The 19,147-nt window shown below is 43.6% G+C and overlaps 1 protein-coding gene across 2 annotated transcripts in view; it reads left to right on the top strand.

Annotated features, from left to right (window-relative positions):
- Positions 1 to 2,665: 2,665 nt before the first annotated feature.
- Positions 2,666 to 19,147, top strand: part of CCDC102B (coiled-coil domain containing 102B) — a 97,769-nt gene continuing 81,287 nt past the window's right edge. For both annotated transcript variants that reach the window (XM_081148449.1, XM_081148450.1), the window contains exon 1: positions 2,666 to 2,814. In XM_081148449.1, the coding sequence (XP_081004575.1) occupies positions 2,744 to 2,814 (71 nt within the window). In that variant the 5' untranslated portion in view covers positions 2,666 to 2,743. The remainder of the gene's footprint in view (positions 2,815 to 19,147) is intronic.

Consider the following 19,147-nt stretch of genomic DNA (forward strand, 5'->3'; position numbering starts at 1 on the left):
CTACTGGCCCAGGACCAGTGGGGGAGCTCCCTTGGAAGAAGGCATGGGTGGGGTGGGGTGGGGGTGGGGGTGGAGTGACCTTTGAGTATATCCTGTTTTTTTAAAAAACTGTCATATGGCGAGATAGTAGTAGGTTTCAATGTCGTCGGCACCTATTCAGTCAGCCCCGAGGAACTAGAATCACCATAACTGATACATCATAGCTCCAGGCAAGAACATGTCACCCTCTTTATTTCCAGCTTCCAACAAGCCGCTTAGGCAGATGCTCAGCGTGGTCCTCCCTGCCACTTGGTGGCTTAGAACAATAGACACATATTGTCTGACAGTGTTGGAAGCTAAGTGCCCAAAATGAAGGCGTCAGCAGGGCCATACTGGCCGCTCCCTGGGTTCTGGTGGTTGCCCGCAGGCCTCGGGGTGGAGCTGCACCGCCCCGGCCTCCGCGTGCGTCTGCCTTCTCATGGTGTCCTCCCCGTGTGTCTGTGTCTAAATCTTTCTTCTTGTAAGGACCCCAGTCATTGGGTTAAGGCCCACCCTAATCCAGTATCACCGCATTTTACCTTGCCTACATCTGCAAAGACCTTATCTCCAAAGAAGGTCACACCCACAGGTACCAGGGGCTAAGACCACAAATATTTTTGGATGATGCAGTTCAACCCCCAACAATACGTATGGCCAAAGCAGGCACAAGAACAGATGTGATCACCCCGACAGAGGCTGGGACTGGCGAGAGCCCTTCGGAGGCATTATACCTTGAAAGGAGAGGAAGGAAAAGGACATGGCATGGCCAACAAGACAGAGAAAATAATCCAGAAGAGTTGCTTTCTGGCAAAATCGTTGTGTAAAAGAGATTTGATCTGAGGGTTAAAAACCTTCGGAGATTTCAAGAAGCAGGAGGGCTGGAGATAGACTGCAGTCACCCTTGCTAACGATGCGGAGAAGCTAGTGTGGGGACAAATGGATAATTTAGGAGGACACTGCGGGGATCTAGATTACGATGGTCGCCTGAACCAGGATAGTGGCAGTTGGGAGGGAGAGAACTGGGTCTGTTATTAAAATAAAATGCAAAGGAAGCGATGCTGGATTGGATGGAGACAGGACAAGGAGTCAAGGATGACTTCCAGGGTTTTTCTTCAGTAAACCATGAGACCGGTTGGCATCACTGAGATAAACAGCACAGCGAGTCCACGGGGAGCTGGTGATTTCAGCCTCAAATATGTTGATGACATGCGTGTGGTATTTTCTAGCGTGCTGGTGCGAGTAAGTGTTGGAGACTCAGAAGAGGACTGGATCCAAACGCAGATAAGGGGAGTCCTCTGAAGAGACAGATGATAATTGAAACCATGAGAACGGGTGACATTTTCCAGAGAGATAACAGACTTACAGGAGACCATAGCCAATGTCACGGAGGGATTGGAGGGAGAAGAGACCACCCCAAGGCGAGGGGACAGAGACCTGAGTGACCAAGAGGAAGGCCAGAAAAGCGTGTGCTGAGAGAGGAGAGGGAGGCTTCACGTCAGCGGGGTTGTGAGCGGCGTCAGAGGCTGAGCAGAGAACAAGTGGAGTGAGGACTGAGAGAGGAAAACACGAAGCATGCGTGCGTTTCCAGAGTCGCGTTGGCGCGTTAAGGGGAGCAGGGGGCAGATTAAGTGGGGCTCTTGGCCGCAGAGACCTCTTCAATCATTTGACCTCGGAGGAGAGGAGAGTGGCACAAGGGAAATGACTGAGTGGAAAGTGCAATTCATTGGCATAAGTGCAAGGTACCCAGGAACTCGTGCGTTTAGAATATCACGGGGGATCCCGACGAAAGGGGGGACTCAGGGAGAGGGGAGCGAAGGTGGTTAAGCCTGTTCCCTGAGAAGACGGGGTGGTGGGGGGAGAGGAGCCCTCCGAGGGCGGGCTAGTCCCCTCCCTACAGGACGGAAGGAGGGAGGGAGGACGGTGTTGAGCAGAGAGCAGGGAGGCCCTGAGAACAGCCCCCACTAGGACGGCAGGGAAGGCCCCGCTTGCACGCGCCTGGCTTACAGGGAACTCAGTGCCTGTTTCCTCGGCCCCCGCCTTGTCTTTGGACGTCCTGTGCTGTCGGTGTCACCCCGAGGAGCTTTCTTTTCTGCTGCTCCCCATCCCTCCCTCGGGACGCTCCCTGACAGCTGTCACCTCACCGGAAGCCACTCGGCCTTCTTTCCCCGGGGGAAGGGGCCAGGGAGCTCTTGCCAGGGCCCGGAGACTGCCGCTGACCGTCCTGCCAGCACGACCGAAACCAAAGCTTTTGACAGACAGTTTCTACATCATGATTTGTATTCTCAAATATTCTATTACATGTTTGTTTTCTTTTTTTGCAGGGGGAATCTAATAAAAGTCAGATCAGGCCAATGACATTCCCTTTTGTTTCTGGAATCTTGGCACAGAGACACCTTCTTTTGTCATTTTATTTTATTCTTTCTATTGCTTTACAAGCTATGACTATTGCTATTAAACGCTGAGCTGACTTGCGGGCGAGGGGCCGGGCTGTCCCCCTTGGCGCTCGGGTGCAGGTCCGCAGGGTGTAGGCCAGGCGGGGCTGAGCAGCCTTAGGGCACCCCAAGTGCCTCCCTCGGGCACCCCCGGGTCGCACAGGGCGCTGTGGCTTTGCTTCTGATACAACCTTGCAGCCAATGGGAATCTTCTTCCAGTCAGTGCGGAGTGGCCTTGAGGCTGGAAATAATCCTGTTGGCCAGGCCCCCGGAGCCACACAGATGAGAAAGCGATGCAGGAAACTCTGTTGTTTACACGTGTCTGTAACGCCGAGCCGCTGACGCAGCCCCGCGAGCCCAGAGGGTAAGATGCTTAGTAACCTTGTGGTTTTCTGTTCAATTCTTATATTTTCCTGCCGGGCAGAGCGTGTGTTGTTCTCAGAGCAAAGGGGAGGCCAGTGGCTTGTAAGATGCAGAACAAAACCACTGCAGGTCTGGGAAGAGAGGAGTTTCTTCTTAAGACGGACTTGACTTCTTGCCTCCCTCTCCCGCTTTCCCACTGTCGGTGTTATTTATCCTGACAGCTTGTCATACGTTTCCTGTCTGTAAAAAATAACTGTGTACCAAACAAAACTCAGGGAAGGGTGTCAGCTCTAGGTTCAGACAGGACTAGGACATGTTGATGTAAAACCTTGTTTTGCAGTTCCCAGGGGGGGCGAGTTGCTGTGTTTGACGTAGCCTATATTCTGAGAGTAAAAAAAATAAAAGTAAAATTGTTATGTAAGCCTTCTTGTTTTGTGCTCCATGCATTTGGAGTAATTTTCATTTTGCTGGTCCTCCTGCTGAGCGCCAGTCATTGTTAGCAGAAAAGTATACTTCAGACTTAGCACCGATTCTGATTTCTTTATGTAAGTTGCCTGGGGGGGTGTGGAGGAAATAGGGACATAGCAGAAAAGAATGAAATCCTGTACATGATAAAAAAGGAAGTGTGCGCTTAACTATAGAGAAAGTAATTACAGAGCCACCGGGAAGTGTTCGTGTTTCCTGCAAAAATAAATTATGAAATGAATGTTGACTCGGTAAGTCTATTACATAGAAATATAAGGAATATATATTTAAAAATATAACTAGAAACATGTGCAAGTAGCATATGGCACTGAGATACACATGGTGTTTCTTGATAATCTCATTTATGTCAACACCAGTTTTTCTGTTTTCTAAAATCATGGGAATACACTTTTGCTAATATTTTTGTGGGATGGGGGATTTTTTTGACTTTGATTGAATGTTTTGCTATTAATCATTTTATCGTCAAATATCCTCACGTATACATGAAATGTTTTTGAATTCTGACTTTTATCTATATTTTTACCTAAGAATTTGATTAGAAAGAAATATTGAAAAGCTAGTGATACAATATGTATATGTTTTGTGATTTTGAAATTTGATTTAAAAATCGATGCATCTATTAGAATGATATTTATAAAATGCTTTATGTGAATTATTTTCTTTTTCAAAACCTTAAAATATAGTTTTCTCGTGAAATAGCAGATCATATAATGGTCTCCCTTTTCCATTCTACCCTTGTTTTCACTGGGTTCAGTCTTTGCTTGATCACTGGAACAGAGCCTCTTGGTGCCTCATGGTGGGTGCAGCCTTGATATTTATGATGGTTTCGTCTAATTATTAGAGCTGCAAATGTAACAATAATAACTCCTTAAAATTGAAAACGATCTCAGGCCACTTCTGGTTGAAGAAGCCCCTGTCTCTTATGCTGGTATTACAAGGTCAGTTGAGTTCTCCCGTAGTGCCAACACCTTCCCAAGTTCCCTCTGTAGGAAGATTTTAGAGAAGCCTTGAAGGGAAAGTCCAGTTTCTGCGCTGAGTCATGAGGAATCGGTGGAACCTGGATAGTTGCTGAATAGCACAAAGACTCTTTTGCTTGGTAGAAGTAGTTGGAGCAAAGGGTTTGAGGAGTGAATTAATATGAAGCAGGGCAGGGGTGGGCCATCTGCCCCATTGGAGCAGGAAACATACAGCTTTGTGAGTAGCAGACCTCGTGCCCAATAGATAGAGTGGACTAAGTTGTGGGGCATCTAAAATTCACAGAGGAATTTTGAAGACATAGAGTCTTTGTTCCCCTTTTCTCCTGTCCCTCTTCCTCCTCCTCCTCTTCCTTCATCATCACCATCATCACCATCATCATCACCATCATCACCATCACCATCACCATTATCACAATCATCACAATTAACACCATCATCATCACTATCATCACCATCATCACCATCAACACCATCATCACCATCATCACCATCAACACCATCATCATCACCATCATCACCATCACCACCACCACCACCATCATCATCATCACTATCCTGCCAACAGAGTGATGTTTCCTACATGCAGGATAATTTACATACATATCTGCGAGTTTGAAAGCTGTGTAGTAAAATGAACTTCGTTTTACATATTATCTTCATTTTACACATGAAGGAGTCTGAGGTTCAGACATGTGAGATGATTTATTTAAAGCTGCAGATAGAGTAAGTGCTGGAGCCAGGATTCCAAGCCATGTCTTTCTGGCTCCAAAGCTATGTCTGCTACGCTGCACTGGTATCTTAGGAATGTCAGTCTGGCAGAAGCTAAGCGAGAGGGTTTGGAATGGGCGTAGGGTAAGAAAGTGCAGGGAGGAGGCGGCGAAAACACAGGCCAAAGATCAACCCCAACATCTGCAAATCCATGCTAATCACAATTCTCTTAGGTGGTCCACTCCCCTTTGGGAAAAGAAACAAGAAACTGATACTGAAAATAAGCAGTGTTTGCATTTAAATTGGCTGCTCCCATAATCAGTTCTTATGCTTTCCTCTTTTATTTTCATGAATATTGTATTCAAAAAAGGTATCTTGAGATTATTCAGAAGAAATGTCATCATTGATTTTCATCGAGTATTAGTTACTCACAGATAAATTGCATGAGGGGACTGGAAATTATACTGGGAACACATTGGCTTCTTTTGTTTCTTTTTGATGTGTGATGTGCATGAATGCTTAGTGACCGCAGCTTCTTAATACTATGGAAAGACTCCATGATTATCAAAGAAAAGTATCATCTCAATTTTTATTCCAGTGGGTGAAGAGCATATATAACGTTTATGCTGCTAATAGACAGTGTCTAGTATGGTATATCCACAGTAAAAAGAACAGAACTTATTGGCAACCAATTGATGTGTCTGTTTCACATCGATGTTTCTCTCTCTCCCCCTTTCCACTCTCTCTAAAAAAAAAAAAAAAAAAAATCAATGGAAAAAAATACAAGCTGTCTTGTAAACTGTTTTTTAAATTGATTTTTGGAGAGAGAGGAAGGGGAGGGAGGGAGAGAGAGAAACATTGGTGCAAGAAGCAAACATCAATTGGCTGCCTCTTGCAGCCCCCTAATGGGGGTGGAGCCTGCAACCTGGGCAGGTGCCCTGACCAGGAATGGAACTGACAACCTTTAGTTGCACAGGATGAAGCCCAACCACCTGAGCCACACAGGCCAGGGCTGTCTTCTAAATTTTTGATGTGGGACTAAAATAAATTTGACCTAATAGTGCAGACAGATGGGAGAAATTTCAGTATTAATGGAGTTAAAGCAGGGACACTACCTTAGAGGCAGGCTTCTTACAGAAAGCCAGGGCCGGCCCCTAGCTGACAGCAAAGTTCTGCTTCTAGATCTCACATCAGCATCCTCACTGCAGGTGGGCACTGTTGTCCACTCCTTGCTCTAAGCTGTATTATTGGGTAGGGTGTGCATTTCATAAATTAATGAAAATGACACATTCCAGAAAGCTAGATGTTTATCAGAAGTATAAACAACGCAGAGGCCAACTTCCTATCCTAACTTCTCAGCCTCGGGAAACCCCCGGTTCTCTTGTGGAGTGGGTACACATGGTCTTTGCTCTCTAACCCGCATCCATTTCCCACAGTGTTTCAAAAACATTTGTGGCCAAGTACGTGTAAATATTTGTCTTTTGTAGCTAGAGATGTTCACCCCGTGTGTGTGTGCGGTCACGCGCGCCTGATGTAGGTACATGGAAGAGTGAGGCTCCTGATCACAATTCAGATGGAAGTTAACCTCGCTGAAAACTTTTGCTAGGGTCATTTTAAAAGCCTATCACCATCCAGTTTTTAAAAGTCACCTTCTTTAACAGAATCTGGCCCGTTTAGTAGAACTTGTCACACTTGCCCCATGGGAGAAGGGAATGGCTCTAAGTCACTGTATCCTGCAGGCGTTCTCCTTCAGCAGTGAGCATCTGCTGTGTCTCAGCCACTGGACTAGCCACGGGAACAGAGACACGAACAAACGAAAGTTCCTGCCTCCATCAGGCATACCCTCTAGCTGGTGAAGCGATAGATCCCACCAATTCTACATCGATGCATATGGAGCAATGGTAAGCGCTTGGAGAAAGAAAAGGCAGGCTAGGAGGGAATGGAGACTGACATCCTTCTGCTATAATCAGAGACTCCCCCTGTCAGTTGGAAGGAAGGAAGGAATCTGCCATGAGGAATCTTAGGGGAGAAAGTTAGAGGCACAGGGAATACACGCTAAGGTCTCCAGTGAGGACAGTGCTGTCCCTTCAAGGAATGGCCAGAGGCCGGCAGCTGCAAGGAACGAGCCAGGCAGAGGCAGGTCTGCTCTGCAGCTAATCCAGCTGCAGTTTCAGGATCATCTTTTACTTAAGAGATTCCCACACCCCAACTGTGTGAACCCCAGGTTTAGGGATCCTAGATCCTGGAGGAAGGTTTGGAGAAGGAGCCCGTGTCCAGGTCATGAGACCCTCGTAGGACAGTCATCACTTTCTCTTTCATTCTGAATCTGATAGAAAGTCATTTAAGTGTTTTGATCCTGGAAGTGGCATAATAAGTTGAGTTTTACAAGGGTCACTCAGGCTATGTTGTAAAGAACACACTGAAGTAGAGAAAGGTAGAAGCTGGGAGGCCCATTAAAGTACGATAACCCAGGCAAAAGATAAGGCGGTTCCAAGTAGATACTAGAGATGAAGCCGCTGAGACTTGAACATACTCCCTGCCCCCCCCCCCGACAGAATCCCCCACCACGCTGATGGGCAGCGGGAAAGAAGGACTCAAGGATGACCTCCAGGCGTGACCTGAGAGCCTGGAAGGATGGAACAGCCACTTACTGAACTGACAGGGAAGGCAGCGAGAGGAGCAGTTCAGACGGGGCGGGCAGTGCTCAAGGACTGGTTTTTGCACCTTTGAAATTTAAGGCGCCGATTAAATACTGACGCGGTGATTAAGTTGGCAGCTGGACACACGAGTCCAGGCTAAAGGAAGATCTCAGACTGGGGGAAAAATCAGCACCCAGGCGGCTTTGGAGGCAAAGGCCTGGGTGGTTCAGAGGTGTCACCCCCGGGAAGAGGGGAGGTGAGCCGAGCAGGGCTGGGGGCAGACTGAGGCCGGCAGCAGGGCAGGAAGGGCCTGGGGCCAGGGGCCTCTCAGAAGCCGAGCAGATGACTGAGCCTATCATTGCCCCAAACACACTGAGCATACTTTTAAAAACTCAAAACCTAGTTTTCTATTTCTGTAAAAATCTCTGTGAAGGAGAAAACGTAAATGCTTTTGGATGCTCTAGAGTAGAGCTGTTCAATAGAAATATCATTCAAGCAACATTCACAATTTAAAGTTACATTGAAAAGTTTAAAAACTTGTGAAATTAATTTTAATAATATATTTTACTTAACCCAGTTTATTGAAGATATGATAATTCCAGTATCATCAATATAAAATGATCAATGAGCTATTTACACTTTTCTTTTCCTTACTGCCCCTAATTTTCACGTATGGTGCATCTCAATTCAGGCTACTCTCATTTCAAGAGCTCAAGAGCTCCACCTGGCTGGCGACAAGCATATTGTACAGCACAGGGAGCAATACTCTGGGACGTAAATAATTACCAAGTATTCTCAGAGCCACCATAGGTCATCTTTACGGCTTAGATTTATCTCCTTGGAGTAAATGAAGGTTCGTGTCTGAGTGACTTCCCAAGGAACAGGATTACCCCAGGTTTTCTGATTCTGACCCAGAGTTGTCTGGGTTTCACTGCACCATTCTGATGTTCTCGTGACATATTTACTTTATCTTGTTACTGAGAAGCACGAAAAATATGATGACCTGTGGAAATCACTGATAACCAGCATGCTCTCTCCTTGATGTAATGTAAAAAACCTAATTGGTGTCAAACAGGCAATAGTGAATCCCGATTCTAGGAATCCACACATTTCGTAGTATTTAAAAAAAAATAAATTAAATGAAAGATACACATCTGGGAGGGTGGTGAGTTTAATCTGGTCTTCAACTCTGCAGTTTTCCTTGTGTGTCTTACATTTTCTATTTTTAGGGACTGGAAAGCCAGCTCTTTTGAGAAATATAAACACTATCTATTCACTTCCTGTTAGTTTGAAATTTTTAATCCAATTCCTTTACTTGCCTCTACTAAGGAAATACGACCCCATGCTTACAATAAAAACAAACAGATGAAAACTGATTCCACATCAATTAGCAATTGGGTTAAGATCTCTGCTTTAGTTAAATTGCTTTTCTTTTTAGTGTTTTTTTCCTCTAATGCCAAAGGACAACACCTAGAAATAACAACACTTAAAAAGATGATTGGAGAAGCTGGGAGACTGCGTTTAAACAAATTACTAAACATTTTGTCTAACATGACAAAGTGTCGACAGGACAAAATTCTCACTAGCATGTAGAGTAACTGATGGTCAAATCAAATCTAACATTTACAGTTTTAAATATTTCATGTCTTATTTCTTATAAATGAAATTTTCCCAGTGAAATCAAGATTTTGGATCTTATTATTATATGAAGTAGCTTAAGTATTGCACAACAACCGTAATTGTTTTTCTGGGGAAGTTACTTTTCTCCAAATAATATATCTGAGAACTGATTACTTGTCTTATTTTGCATCCAGATTAAAATAATTAGAATGAAATATAGGATTGATATTATTTTAATCTTAGAAGAGTCCATAGAAATATAACGGCTATAAATCTAATGCCAGTGACTGAGATAAGAAGCCGTCCTTCTGTCTAAGCATCACCGTAATCCTGATCAGCTGCTGTTCTGATCATTTGTGGTGACATGTATGTATAGATTAATATTTCTCCTAATATTACAAAGTCTAATGTTCATTTTTGAACAATTCCATTTTTTCTTTTGCTTTTTCTACAGTATTTTATTTGTTTTTCTGAATATTAAAATGTTCCTTAGCAAGAGAAAACAATTGACTTAATATCCTTATGGTATTTTAAATGAATGCAGTATTATAAATGAGTATACTTTTAATTACGCACAAATCAAATTTGCATATTTCTTTTATATTTTTTCATTGATGTCGTAGAGGTACAATACACTTTTGAAAGTTACGCTGTTTCTACTCTGAGGTTGGTAGCCTTGTGATTTCAAAGTAAATTAATCATGTTGCTTTAAGAAAAAACCCCACCATAATTATAAAACTTGGGTAGGTCCATGTTCACTAATAATTTTATTTTCTCAACGTCTTCTGCAATGCATGTTTAAAGGCACGTAATTCAAGGACTCGGTGCGACCTGCAGTCGTTTTCGGAGTCCAAGGACTTCGGTGAACTCCTGCAGTGTTGCGCTCTGAGCCCATTGCCATGGCTGGGTGGAGGCAGCCCGTTTCCTGTTTAAAATATTTTTGAGAGCTTTTCTAAAGTTCATTTCTCTCTTGGCCCAGGGCTTTCTCATAAAGCCTGAAGAGCTGAACACGTGTAAATATTTATATTTGGGAGATGAGTCAGGAATACGTGATTTGACTCCAAACATTGGGTTAGTTTGTTTGTGTTGTAGGTTTTGCAGTTGTTATTTCCAGTGCTTCCAACATGTTCAAAATAATTCATCTTCGTTCTTTTATAACAAAATTTTCCTTCCATTTAACAACGTGAAGACATTTCAAGTATTTGCTACAAGTGGATCTTTGGAGAGGAAGAAATTAGTATGCGTTCGCGTTCCTGTGTCGGACTTCACTTGTCATCAGTACATAAGCTCCAAGAGGACAGGCCTATAAATCTCCTTATTCACGGACACACCTTCAACCCCTGCAAGTGTTTCAGGCACACAGTAGAAATTCAGTAAATATTTGTTAATGTATATTCCAGGCTCAAAAGCCAAGGAATGCTTATCCTTACTTGACTTTAGCAACATAAGGAAATTAGCAGACCCGATCGTATATGCATGTGCATGTTTTTAATAAAATGGTGATCAAAATGCATGGTTTTACATGCATTTGCTGGTTTGTGTGTCTTGCTTTTGCCTTTGTTTCACATGACTTGCTGCAATGATTTTAAAACCCTAAATTGGATGAAAATAGAAGTAAAGACAAAGGGAAATACCTATGGTACCTTAAAAGTGTTTAGATTACTGTTGTTAAATTAATTAAACAAGGCGGCCCTTAGGCTGAGGCGGCTCTAATGCTGGCAGCCTAAGTAAGCAACCCCGAAGCTAAGCACGTAAATGGCTCAAGGTTACAAAATCGGAAACCTACGGACAACCGAACGCAAACAGCCACCGAGGCTTTAAGCTACAGCCGGTCAGTCACCTCCCTGCTTTGCTTCTGCCTTTTCTCTCTGAAAGTCTTTCTTGACCCTGGGGGTGGAGTCCCCTTCCCCACTTCTGGTTTGCCCCTGCCAGTTCTGAATCAGTTTTTGCTCAAATAAACTCTGAAATATTTTAATATGTCTGTTTATCTTTTAACACTGAATGTTTACCACTACTTGCTTTTGATTATGTGTATTTTGGTTTGTATAATAATTCTTCAGCCAATTTAAGAGCTACGGGAGATTGCAAAGAGAGTGTTCATCTTTGAATGGGGAGCATTGTGTACAGGGAACGCTGGTTTAAAAAAATACAAAAAAGCAGAAACCTAATAGGACCAAAAATTTGGAAAGAGATAGTGAGCAGTGTTTTTCAGATGGATTTGATTATATCTATATCTCTGTTTTGTTTTGTTTGTTTTTAAACCAAGGAAGTTATTTGTAAACCTCACTGAGAACTTTCATGAATGGACAATCATCTGCGTAAACATACTCAGCAGGTGGTGAGGCCCTGTTCAGGGGCAGCTATGCGCCACACAGATGCCTTCTATGTGATTAAAATGAAAATTCAACAACAGCAAAAAACCAAAGTAGCTTGCTTTCCAATTGTACAATGTCATTAGGAAAAATTTCCCCTAATCTGCTTTCATCTAGAAAACAAAATCTCTATTGATAGTGTGTCTTAATCTGTATTACTTTTGAATGCTTCCTGAATGCAGGGTACTCTCTGGGTATTTGTAAATTTAATGATTTTTTAAAGAGAGACTCTATTTTGATGAATTTCCTTTCTTTAACTCCTCACCTGAGGATAGTTTTTCCATTGCTTTTCAAGAGAGTGGAAGGGAGAGTGAAAGAGAGAGAGAAACATCCATGTGAGACAGACACACTGATTAGCTAGTTGCCTCCAGCACTGGGATGGAGCCTGCAACAGAGGCACATGCCCTTGGCCGGAATCGAACCCGGGACCCTTCAGTCTGTGGGCTGACACTCTAACCACTGAGACACACCGGCTAGAGCTTGATGAATTTTCCTAATTAGGAAGACTAAATATAAAGCCATGTAGAGCTTCCGGGGAAACTTTCGAGAAAACAGTGTCCTTGTTGTGTAGCTACAAAGCAAACTCGGGGAGAAGGGGTGCTTTAGGCAGGCAGGAGGTTGAGAGCCAGGGCGTTTGGAAAGGGGGAGCCAGGGCGAGCGAGTGGTTGACAGGCAGGCAGAAGCGTGGCGGGATGGCGGGGATGACAGGCGATCGTGACCTTAGGGTTTAGGAAACACGAAGGACAGCAACGGCGCTGTCACAGGCGGGGAGAGGCCGAGCTGGGCCGCGAGTGGCCGAGGGGGGGATACGGAGGCTGGACGGTTGGGTTGATGACCGAGCGTGTGCCCCTAAGTGGGAAAATGATTCTGTCACCAAAGGCAGGCACCTTTTAAGGGACCCGTATTGATAATAAACGTACAATTCCCCTACTCACGCTGATGAGGCCCAGCCTCCCTGAGGTCTAAGCGTAACTGCACTCACGGTGTTAGATTTTCATCATTCCGTGATCAGTGCTGAATCTTTTCTTGTTAAACCCTCTCCTACTGAAAATAAGGAGACTGTAAAGCTGCAGGTCACGGCTGGGTTTACAGAAAGGAAATCAGCTTCTCATATTTTCATTTGGAAAGTTATAGTATTTTAATGGGAAAATCTGTTTTAATAGTTTTGTTTAAAAACATATTAAAAATGCACATGGCATCAGTGTGTCAAATGGTTTTTGTTCTACTTTAGGAAGAGTGTTAAATTTAAAAACTGTATTTTGTGGCAAAAATGTAAATGTTAACCAAAGCATTTATTTGAGAAGAAATTTTCTTTTTAGGTGCTTTGAGGTTTATAATCATTGGAAACTGTGGTTCTTTGCAGTCACTGGATTGTGGAAGTTATAAAGCAGTGGAAAATGGCTTTCATGCGGTCGTTCAGTTTAAATAATAGAGACGTATTTTAAAGAACATAATAATGAATTTGAATAGCCTCTCTATATGTTCGCATTAAATATCTTCAGAACATAAGTTATGTCTTTCAGATGTTAAGTATTAATTGAGTAGGTTGATGTTTTGACTAAATCAAGAGAAAAAAAGAAATTGACTAATGAATATTCAAGAATTTTCTATTTTTAAAATATGAAACATGCATATGTTAGTTCAAGCTGGTACTTCTATATTTTTTGTGTGGAATAAGTGTTTCTTCTGAAGAATTACCACGTAGGACCACTGTCACCCAAAGCAAGTTGAATCATTTTGGTGATTCAGGACTAAAATCTCAGAAGTGAGGTGTTCAGGTGCCCGAGCAGAGGAAACCTGGAGAAGCCGAAAGGCCAGGGAAGGAGCGGAGGCCAGCGGGAGGACTGGGGAGATGCAGGAAGGACTTGGAGCGTAGGCCGAAGGATAACCGGCCCGAAAGCAATCAACAGGGTTTCAGCAAAGACCAAGTCAAAGCAAAAATGTAAGAATGTAGGTCTCCAGTTGTCGAGGCAAACAGTAAGGGCAGGGAGGCCAGCTGGGAATCTATTCAGGAGCCCGAGGGTGAGCTGGCCCCGCTTGGACGGAGGGGCCGAGGTGGGTGAGCACCCGGACAGTGAGCGGAGCAGGGCTTGGTGACCGGCTGTACGTGGGGGATGGTGGCAGACGGTTAGCGAGGGCCAGGGGGTTTCTGCTGACACAAGCTGGAAGGATGGTGTTGACTTGAACAGTAGGAGAAACGCAGGGAGGCCAGAGCTAATCCCCTGTAGGGTGAGAAACGTGAAGAGCCCCCCAATCTCCCCGCAGCAGCAAAATTCACGCTCTCCATTAGCACACAAACGCACACACGTGCACAAACACAGGTCTCATTCCCGACAAGCCCGAGGAGCCGACGTTCATAACGTGAATTTGTTGCGGCCCGATGGACACATAAACCAGCGGCACGCGGGGCGCTCTGGCGGCTGTTTCAGTTGAGCGGTAACTTTCGTTTCCTGCAGATCCCTGAACTGAGTGTCGGCCACGTTCTAGTCGCCGCGGGGACAAAGACAAATACCACGCAGGGTGCCCCCAGAAGCGCACAGCCTGGCGGTAGAAGCAGATACATTAGGACTCTGACGCGTCACAGATCCGGGAAAAGCAACGGACCAGGGTGCGGGCCTGGGGCAGGGAGGAGCGCGCTGCCGGGGCCCGCTGGGTCGGTCCATCGTCTCTCGGTGCGCTGCGCCCTCCAGTCCCGTTACACACGCACACGGGGCGTGGGCGCGGGCGCGGGCACACACGCACGCACACACACCCACAAGGAGCTCCATTGTGGTTTTAAATAGTTTCTGCACCAAAACAAAGTCCATTGCACTCTAAAAATAAAAAATAAAAAAGAATTCCCGAAAGTTGTAAAAAACTATTTTCTGCACCAACATCTCTTTATAGGTATAAGATCTGTGTCTTTTTATCTGGCCTGGGAACCTCATATACTGGGGAACCTCCTCTACTGCACATGCAAGCTGAGAGTTGATGACAAGACTGGAGCAGAATAACAGAGGGACTCACTTCTGGGGACACAGTCCCCAAGGTGTGCCTTCTCTTTGGACAGGGACCATGGAAAATCGGCTTCAGTTGCTTACTTCAAGCTCTCATTTCATTTTCCCAGGGCTCCAGATAACTTCAAAGTCGGATGGCTTATATTCCTGTATCTTGTTCTTTGTTTTATCTTTAAGTGCTTTGCCTTCTAAATTTCATTAATCCCCTTTTCCCTCGATTTCATTCAAGCAGATATTTCATTGCCCGATGGAAGGACAGAAAATAGAATGAGTTGTTCAAAGAGCTGATTCTCAGGATAAAATCTTCCACCTTCACTGAAGACTTGGTACTTAGTCATGAGAAACGTGTGAACAGTGGTTTTATAATGTGTATTTTAGTTTCAACCACAAATTCATGATGTACAGAAAGGAAATTTTATGTAGTAAAAGGAATCATAAAATAATAGCTACCATGTATTGAGCGTCTGAATGGTGCCTGGATTTTTACATATATATATATATTAGCATTGCATTCTCAAAGCTAACTCATGAGGTAGGCATTATCACTCCGGGTTCATTGTTAAACCCGAGTCTGGGAAAAGTTAACTTCCCCAAGGCCTCACACCTGGCCAGAAGGTAAATCAAGTCCCTTTCACTATTACCCTCTTTCTGTCGGCTTCTCACTTTTTAGAGTAACAAAAGAAATCGCAGAGATTTTCTTGGAAGAGCTATTAGCTATTTTAAGATCAGTAATAACAGCTAAAAGCAGCAGTAAATAGAGAAAAAAATCAGTTTGTCTGACGCTAATGTGTAACAAAATGGGAAAGAAAATGTTTTTGCGTTCACGTTAACTTCCAGCATGATTAAGGAGACGCGCTCGCCGGCTCTGTTGTTTTACATCGCGAGGGGAAAAAGCCGAGAGTTGTATTCAAGCCAGAGACGTCCCAAGGTAATCAGAACACTTACTCCTTTGCTGCTTAAGAAAAATAATCTGTTATTTTCAATTTCTTTCACTGGTAGGTTCAGTCTGCTATTGTGAAACATTACATGTGTTTTCCTGTTCTTTATTTCACTTTTATGAAACGCTTAATTGACATGATTATCTTAGTCTGAGAATTCTTTTGACTTGTAATGGTACAAATGATCTTAAAGCAGAAAAGAAATGTGAATATGGGTTTTCTGGATTTTATGCACCAGAACTCGGTGGGAGACTTGGGACTCTGAGGTCAGATCTTTTGTGCTGCCAAAGATTGTTTGAAATGGAAAAGTAGTTCTGGCTTTCATAAGCACAATGAACAGGCGGAACTCAACATTTAAATTCAGTCTTCTTCCAAAATATTACTTACTTGCTTTCCCACATTTTCCATTTTAATTTTAGCAATTGAATAACAAAGTAATTATCTTCATTCTGTTCTTATGTGTCCCATTTTTTTTGAAAATGGAAAAATGTTGAAAGAAGGTGGGGGAAATGGTTGGGTTGGGTTTTTTCCCCTCAAGTTCAATGATCTTCATGTTGCCAATGCTCATTACTTTGAAGCATGCTTAGGGAATATTTTGGTTATTTAAATTAAACATTTTTATAAATGCAAGAAAGATAACTGTATGTTTTCAAGCACATGATCGTGTGTGTGTACGTGTAGGGGACAAACAGGACAGTTGACTACTTTTTACAAGACTTGCTAAGGGCTTTACATATCGTTTGAGATGAGAGAGAGATGAGAGGCACGCCGATTAGTTGCCTCCTGTACGCACCCTCACCGGGGCTTGGGATCAACCCAGGTACGTGCCCTTGGCCCGAATTGTGCCCTTGCCCTTTGACCCTTCTGTGCTTGGGCCGGCGCTCTAACCACTGAACACCACCAGCCACGGCAACATTTTATTTCTTAAATACTTACTTCTGTGTGAGGTTAGGCTGAATCGTGATGGATGACAATGATAACTGAGAACTGAGAAAGTGCTTCTGATAGCCATGCTTTGTCTTTCTGTAACGCCAAAATCCAATGGCTTAAAACGGCAGTTGTCTCCCAGTAGGGCAGGAGCCAGGTGTGGCTTAGAGGGGTCCCCCGGCTCCGGGCCTCTCAAGCGCTGCGGTTGAAGTGTCAGCCAGGGCTGCAGGGTCTTTAGGCTGCACGGGGGTGCGTGGGCTTCCAAGTTCCCTGCAATGAACTTAGCCTCTCACGAGCACTGACTACGGGGGCCCCTCAGTTCCCGGCCACGGGGGCCTCTCCGCGGGAAAGCTGGGTCACAGCCCTTGGCTGCATTAGAGTGACCGCGTGAGGTGGCAATAGAGAGAGTGCTGGCAGGATGGGAGTCTCATTCTTTCATCCCCTAATTTCAGTCCCTTTTGCAAGCTGATAGTTTTGAGGATGATACCAAAAAAAAGAAAGAAAAAAAAAGAATTCATCATTGAGAAGGAATGGACTTGAGCATAAAAATGCCCTACTTTGCTGCATAATATTTCATCTCCCCTGCTTCTAGGTACACATATGGTATAAAGTACTTACTAGTCAAAAGCATAACCGTTTGTAAAAGGCGGCTATGATCTAGGTCAACATACGGGAGAGTTACTGTTTTCAAATACATTAACCGTTCCTATTTTGTGTTTTCTCTTGGCTTCTCAGGTGTTTTGGGCTCCAGAATTTAAAAACAAATAAAAGCCTCTCGACTATCTCATATGTAGCTTCATTATTATTTATTACAGTTATGTTGTAAAGATCGACGTTTTAATTGCCGGGTACAGATATTTCCAAGTAGACTGGAAGAAGGCCCCGCTGACTCAGCGTTAGAGGGGAAATCTCATTTGTCCTTGGGGTGGTTGGGTTCCCTGTCAAATGTTTTGTGTTAAGGAAACTGCAAATGTGTTTTGTTAAATTCTTTACCCTTAAGGTTTAGGCTCAAGAGTAATTTAAAGGAAATTCCATCCATATGTTTATAATTTAATATGTTAGACTGGCTTTTCCTTTTCTTTTTCATATTTGATGTCTAAGGACTCTCTTGAGCGGCTTCTTTCGGGGACCTTCCGGAGAGGTACTAAGTCACAATCCAAAAATCTCAGCGTGGAATTCAACACGCATCGATGACGTGTAGGTTCTGAACAGTACCGAGAAGTTTCCTTATTTTGAACCTAATGCCATAAATACGGAGTTGGAGATTACTCAGTGGCCTTGAAGGACATTAAAAATAATTCTGCATCATGTTAACTCAGAGTCAATAAATTTTCTTATTCTTAAATTGTACTTTATTTTGGAAATTTACAAGCATTCTTAGTAATTCTGTAAAATTTCTTCATCTTACCATTTACTATTTCATGAGAGTAACTGTTCAATGAACTAGTTCAACCGCACATTTTCATTTACTCCACGGGATCTGCCAAACAATTTCTAAATGCCTGGTCTTTCATTTCCAGCCCCCCCTCTTTTCTATCATAGCACAAGCCGTGCTTAGCAAACATGCACAGCTTGATGTGAGAATATAATCTTAATGTATCTTAGTGATTATTAATTTATGGTCTGCAATGAAATGACCATTTATTGAGAACTTGATAATCTTTGCAGACACTTTATATTTTTTGAATCTAAAAAATACTCTGTAAGCATGTGAGTTGAGCCTTGGAAACAATAGTGACACATAGACATGCACATCCCAAATACATTGAAAGTAACTCTGATTTTCCCTTACGTCTTTGTTTGCTCCTGTATAATTGTAGTGCAAATGGGTCAAAGAGGAAAGTGACCGGACATGGAGGGATTACTTCTCCCGGTACTGTGGACATTCCTATACATACACACTGACGTTTAGCTAGCTCAGTCTGCTAAATAATAATATTAAAATCATATACAACCAGGCTAAAAAGAACGTGAGTGTACTGTGCGTATATGTGTACATGTGCATTGTGCATGCACACACATAATATACATGTGTGGTATATGTATTTTGGGGTGCCTTGGGAAGACAGGAATGAACAGCCTCTTCAGAGGACAGGAGGAAGGCCAGCGTGACTGGAGCAAGGAGGAAAGGTAAAGAAGGGGGGGCTGGCAGGAGTCAAGGTCAGGGAGGGAGGCTGGGGCCACACCATGGGACACTGAGACTTTTTATTCTAATGGTGATAGGGAGGCATTGATAAGTTTTAATGCTATGTAATTGTATTTAAATATTTAAAAAAGATTCTTTGGCTTGCATACCAAGTCGAGAGAGAGGTATTAGTAGGTGTTTCAACAGTAGCAACGTTGAGAGGTGTGGTTTGTTTCTACAGGATAGGGGCAGTGAACACGGGAAGAGTTTCCATGGGTCTCAGAAGTAATTTGAAGGAGGTAGTGGAACTTGCTGACTAGGTGTGATCAGAGAAACCAGGTTTCTGACCTGAGATGTTGGATGGGTGGGTATGCACTTATGTGATGTTAACAACAGGGAGGAAGCCTACACCTTGGTCTCGGCCCATTGCGAGTTTAGGGAGCCTTCTGAACTTCACGGGTGTAAGATAATAGATTTGCATTGTTTTAGCCATTAAGTTGTGGAAATCTGCTATAGCAGCAAGAGGAAATGCACGCCATCTTCACC

The sequence above is a fragment of the Miniopterus schreibersii genome (assembly GCF_964146895.1).
Source record: "Miniopterus schreibersii genome assembly, chromosome: 10".
In the NCBI taxonomy this organism is placed as follows: domain Eukaryota; kingdom Metazoa; phylum Chordata; class Mammalia; order Chiroptera; family Miniopteridae; genus Miniopterus; species Miniopterus schreibersii.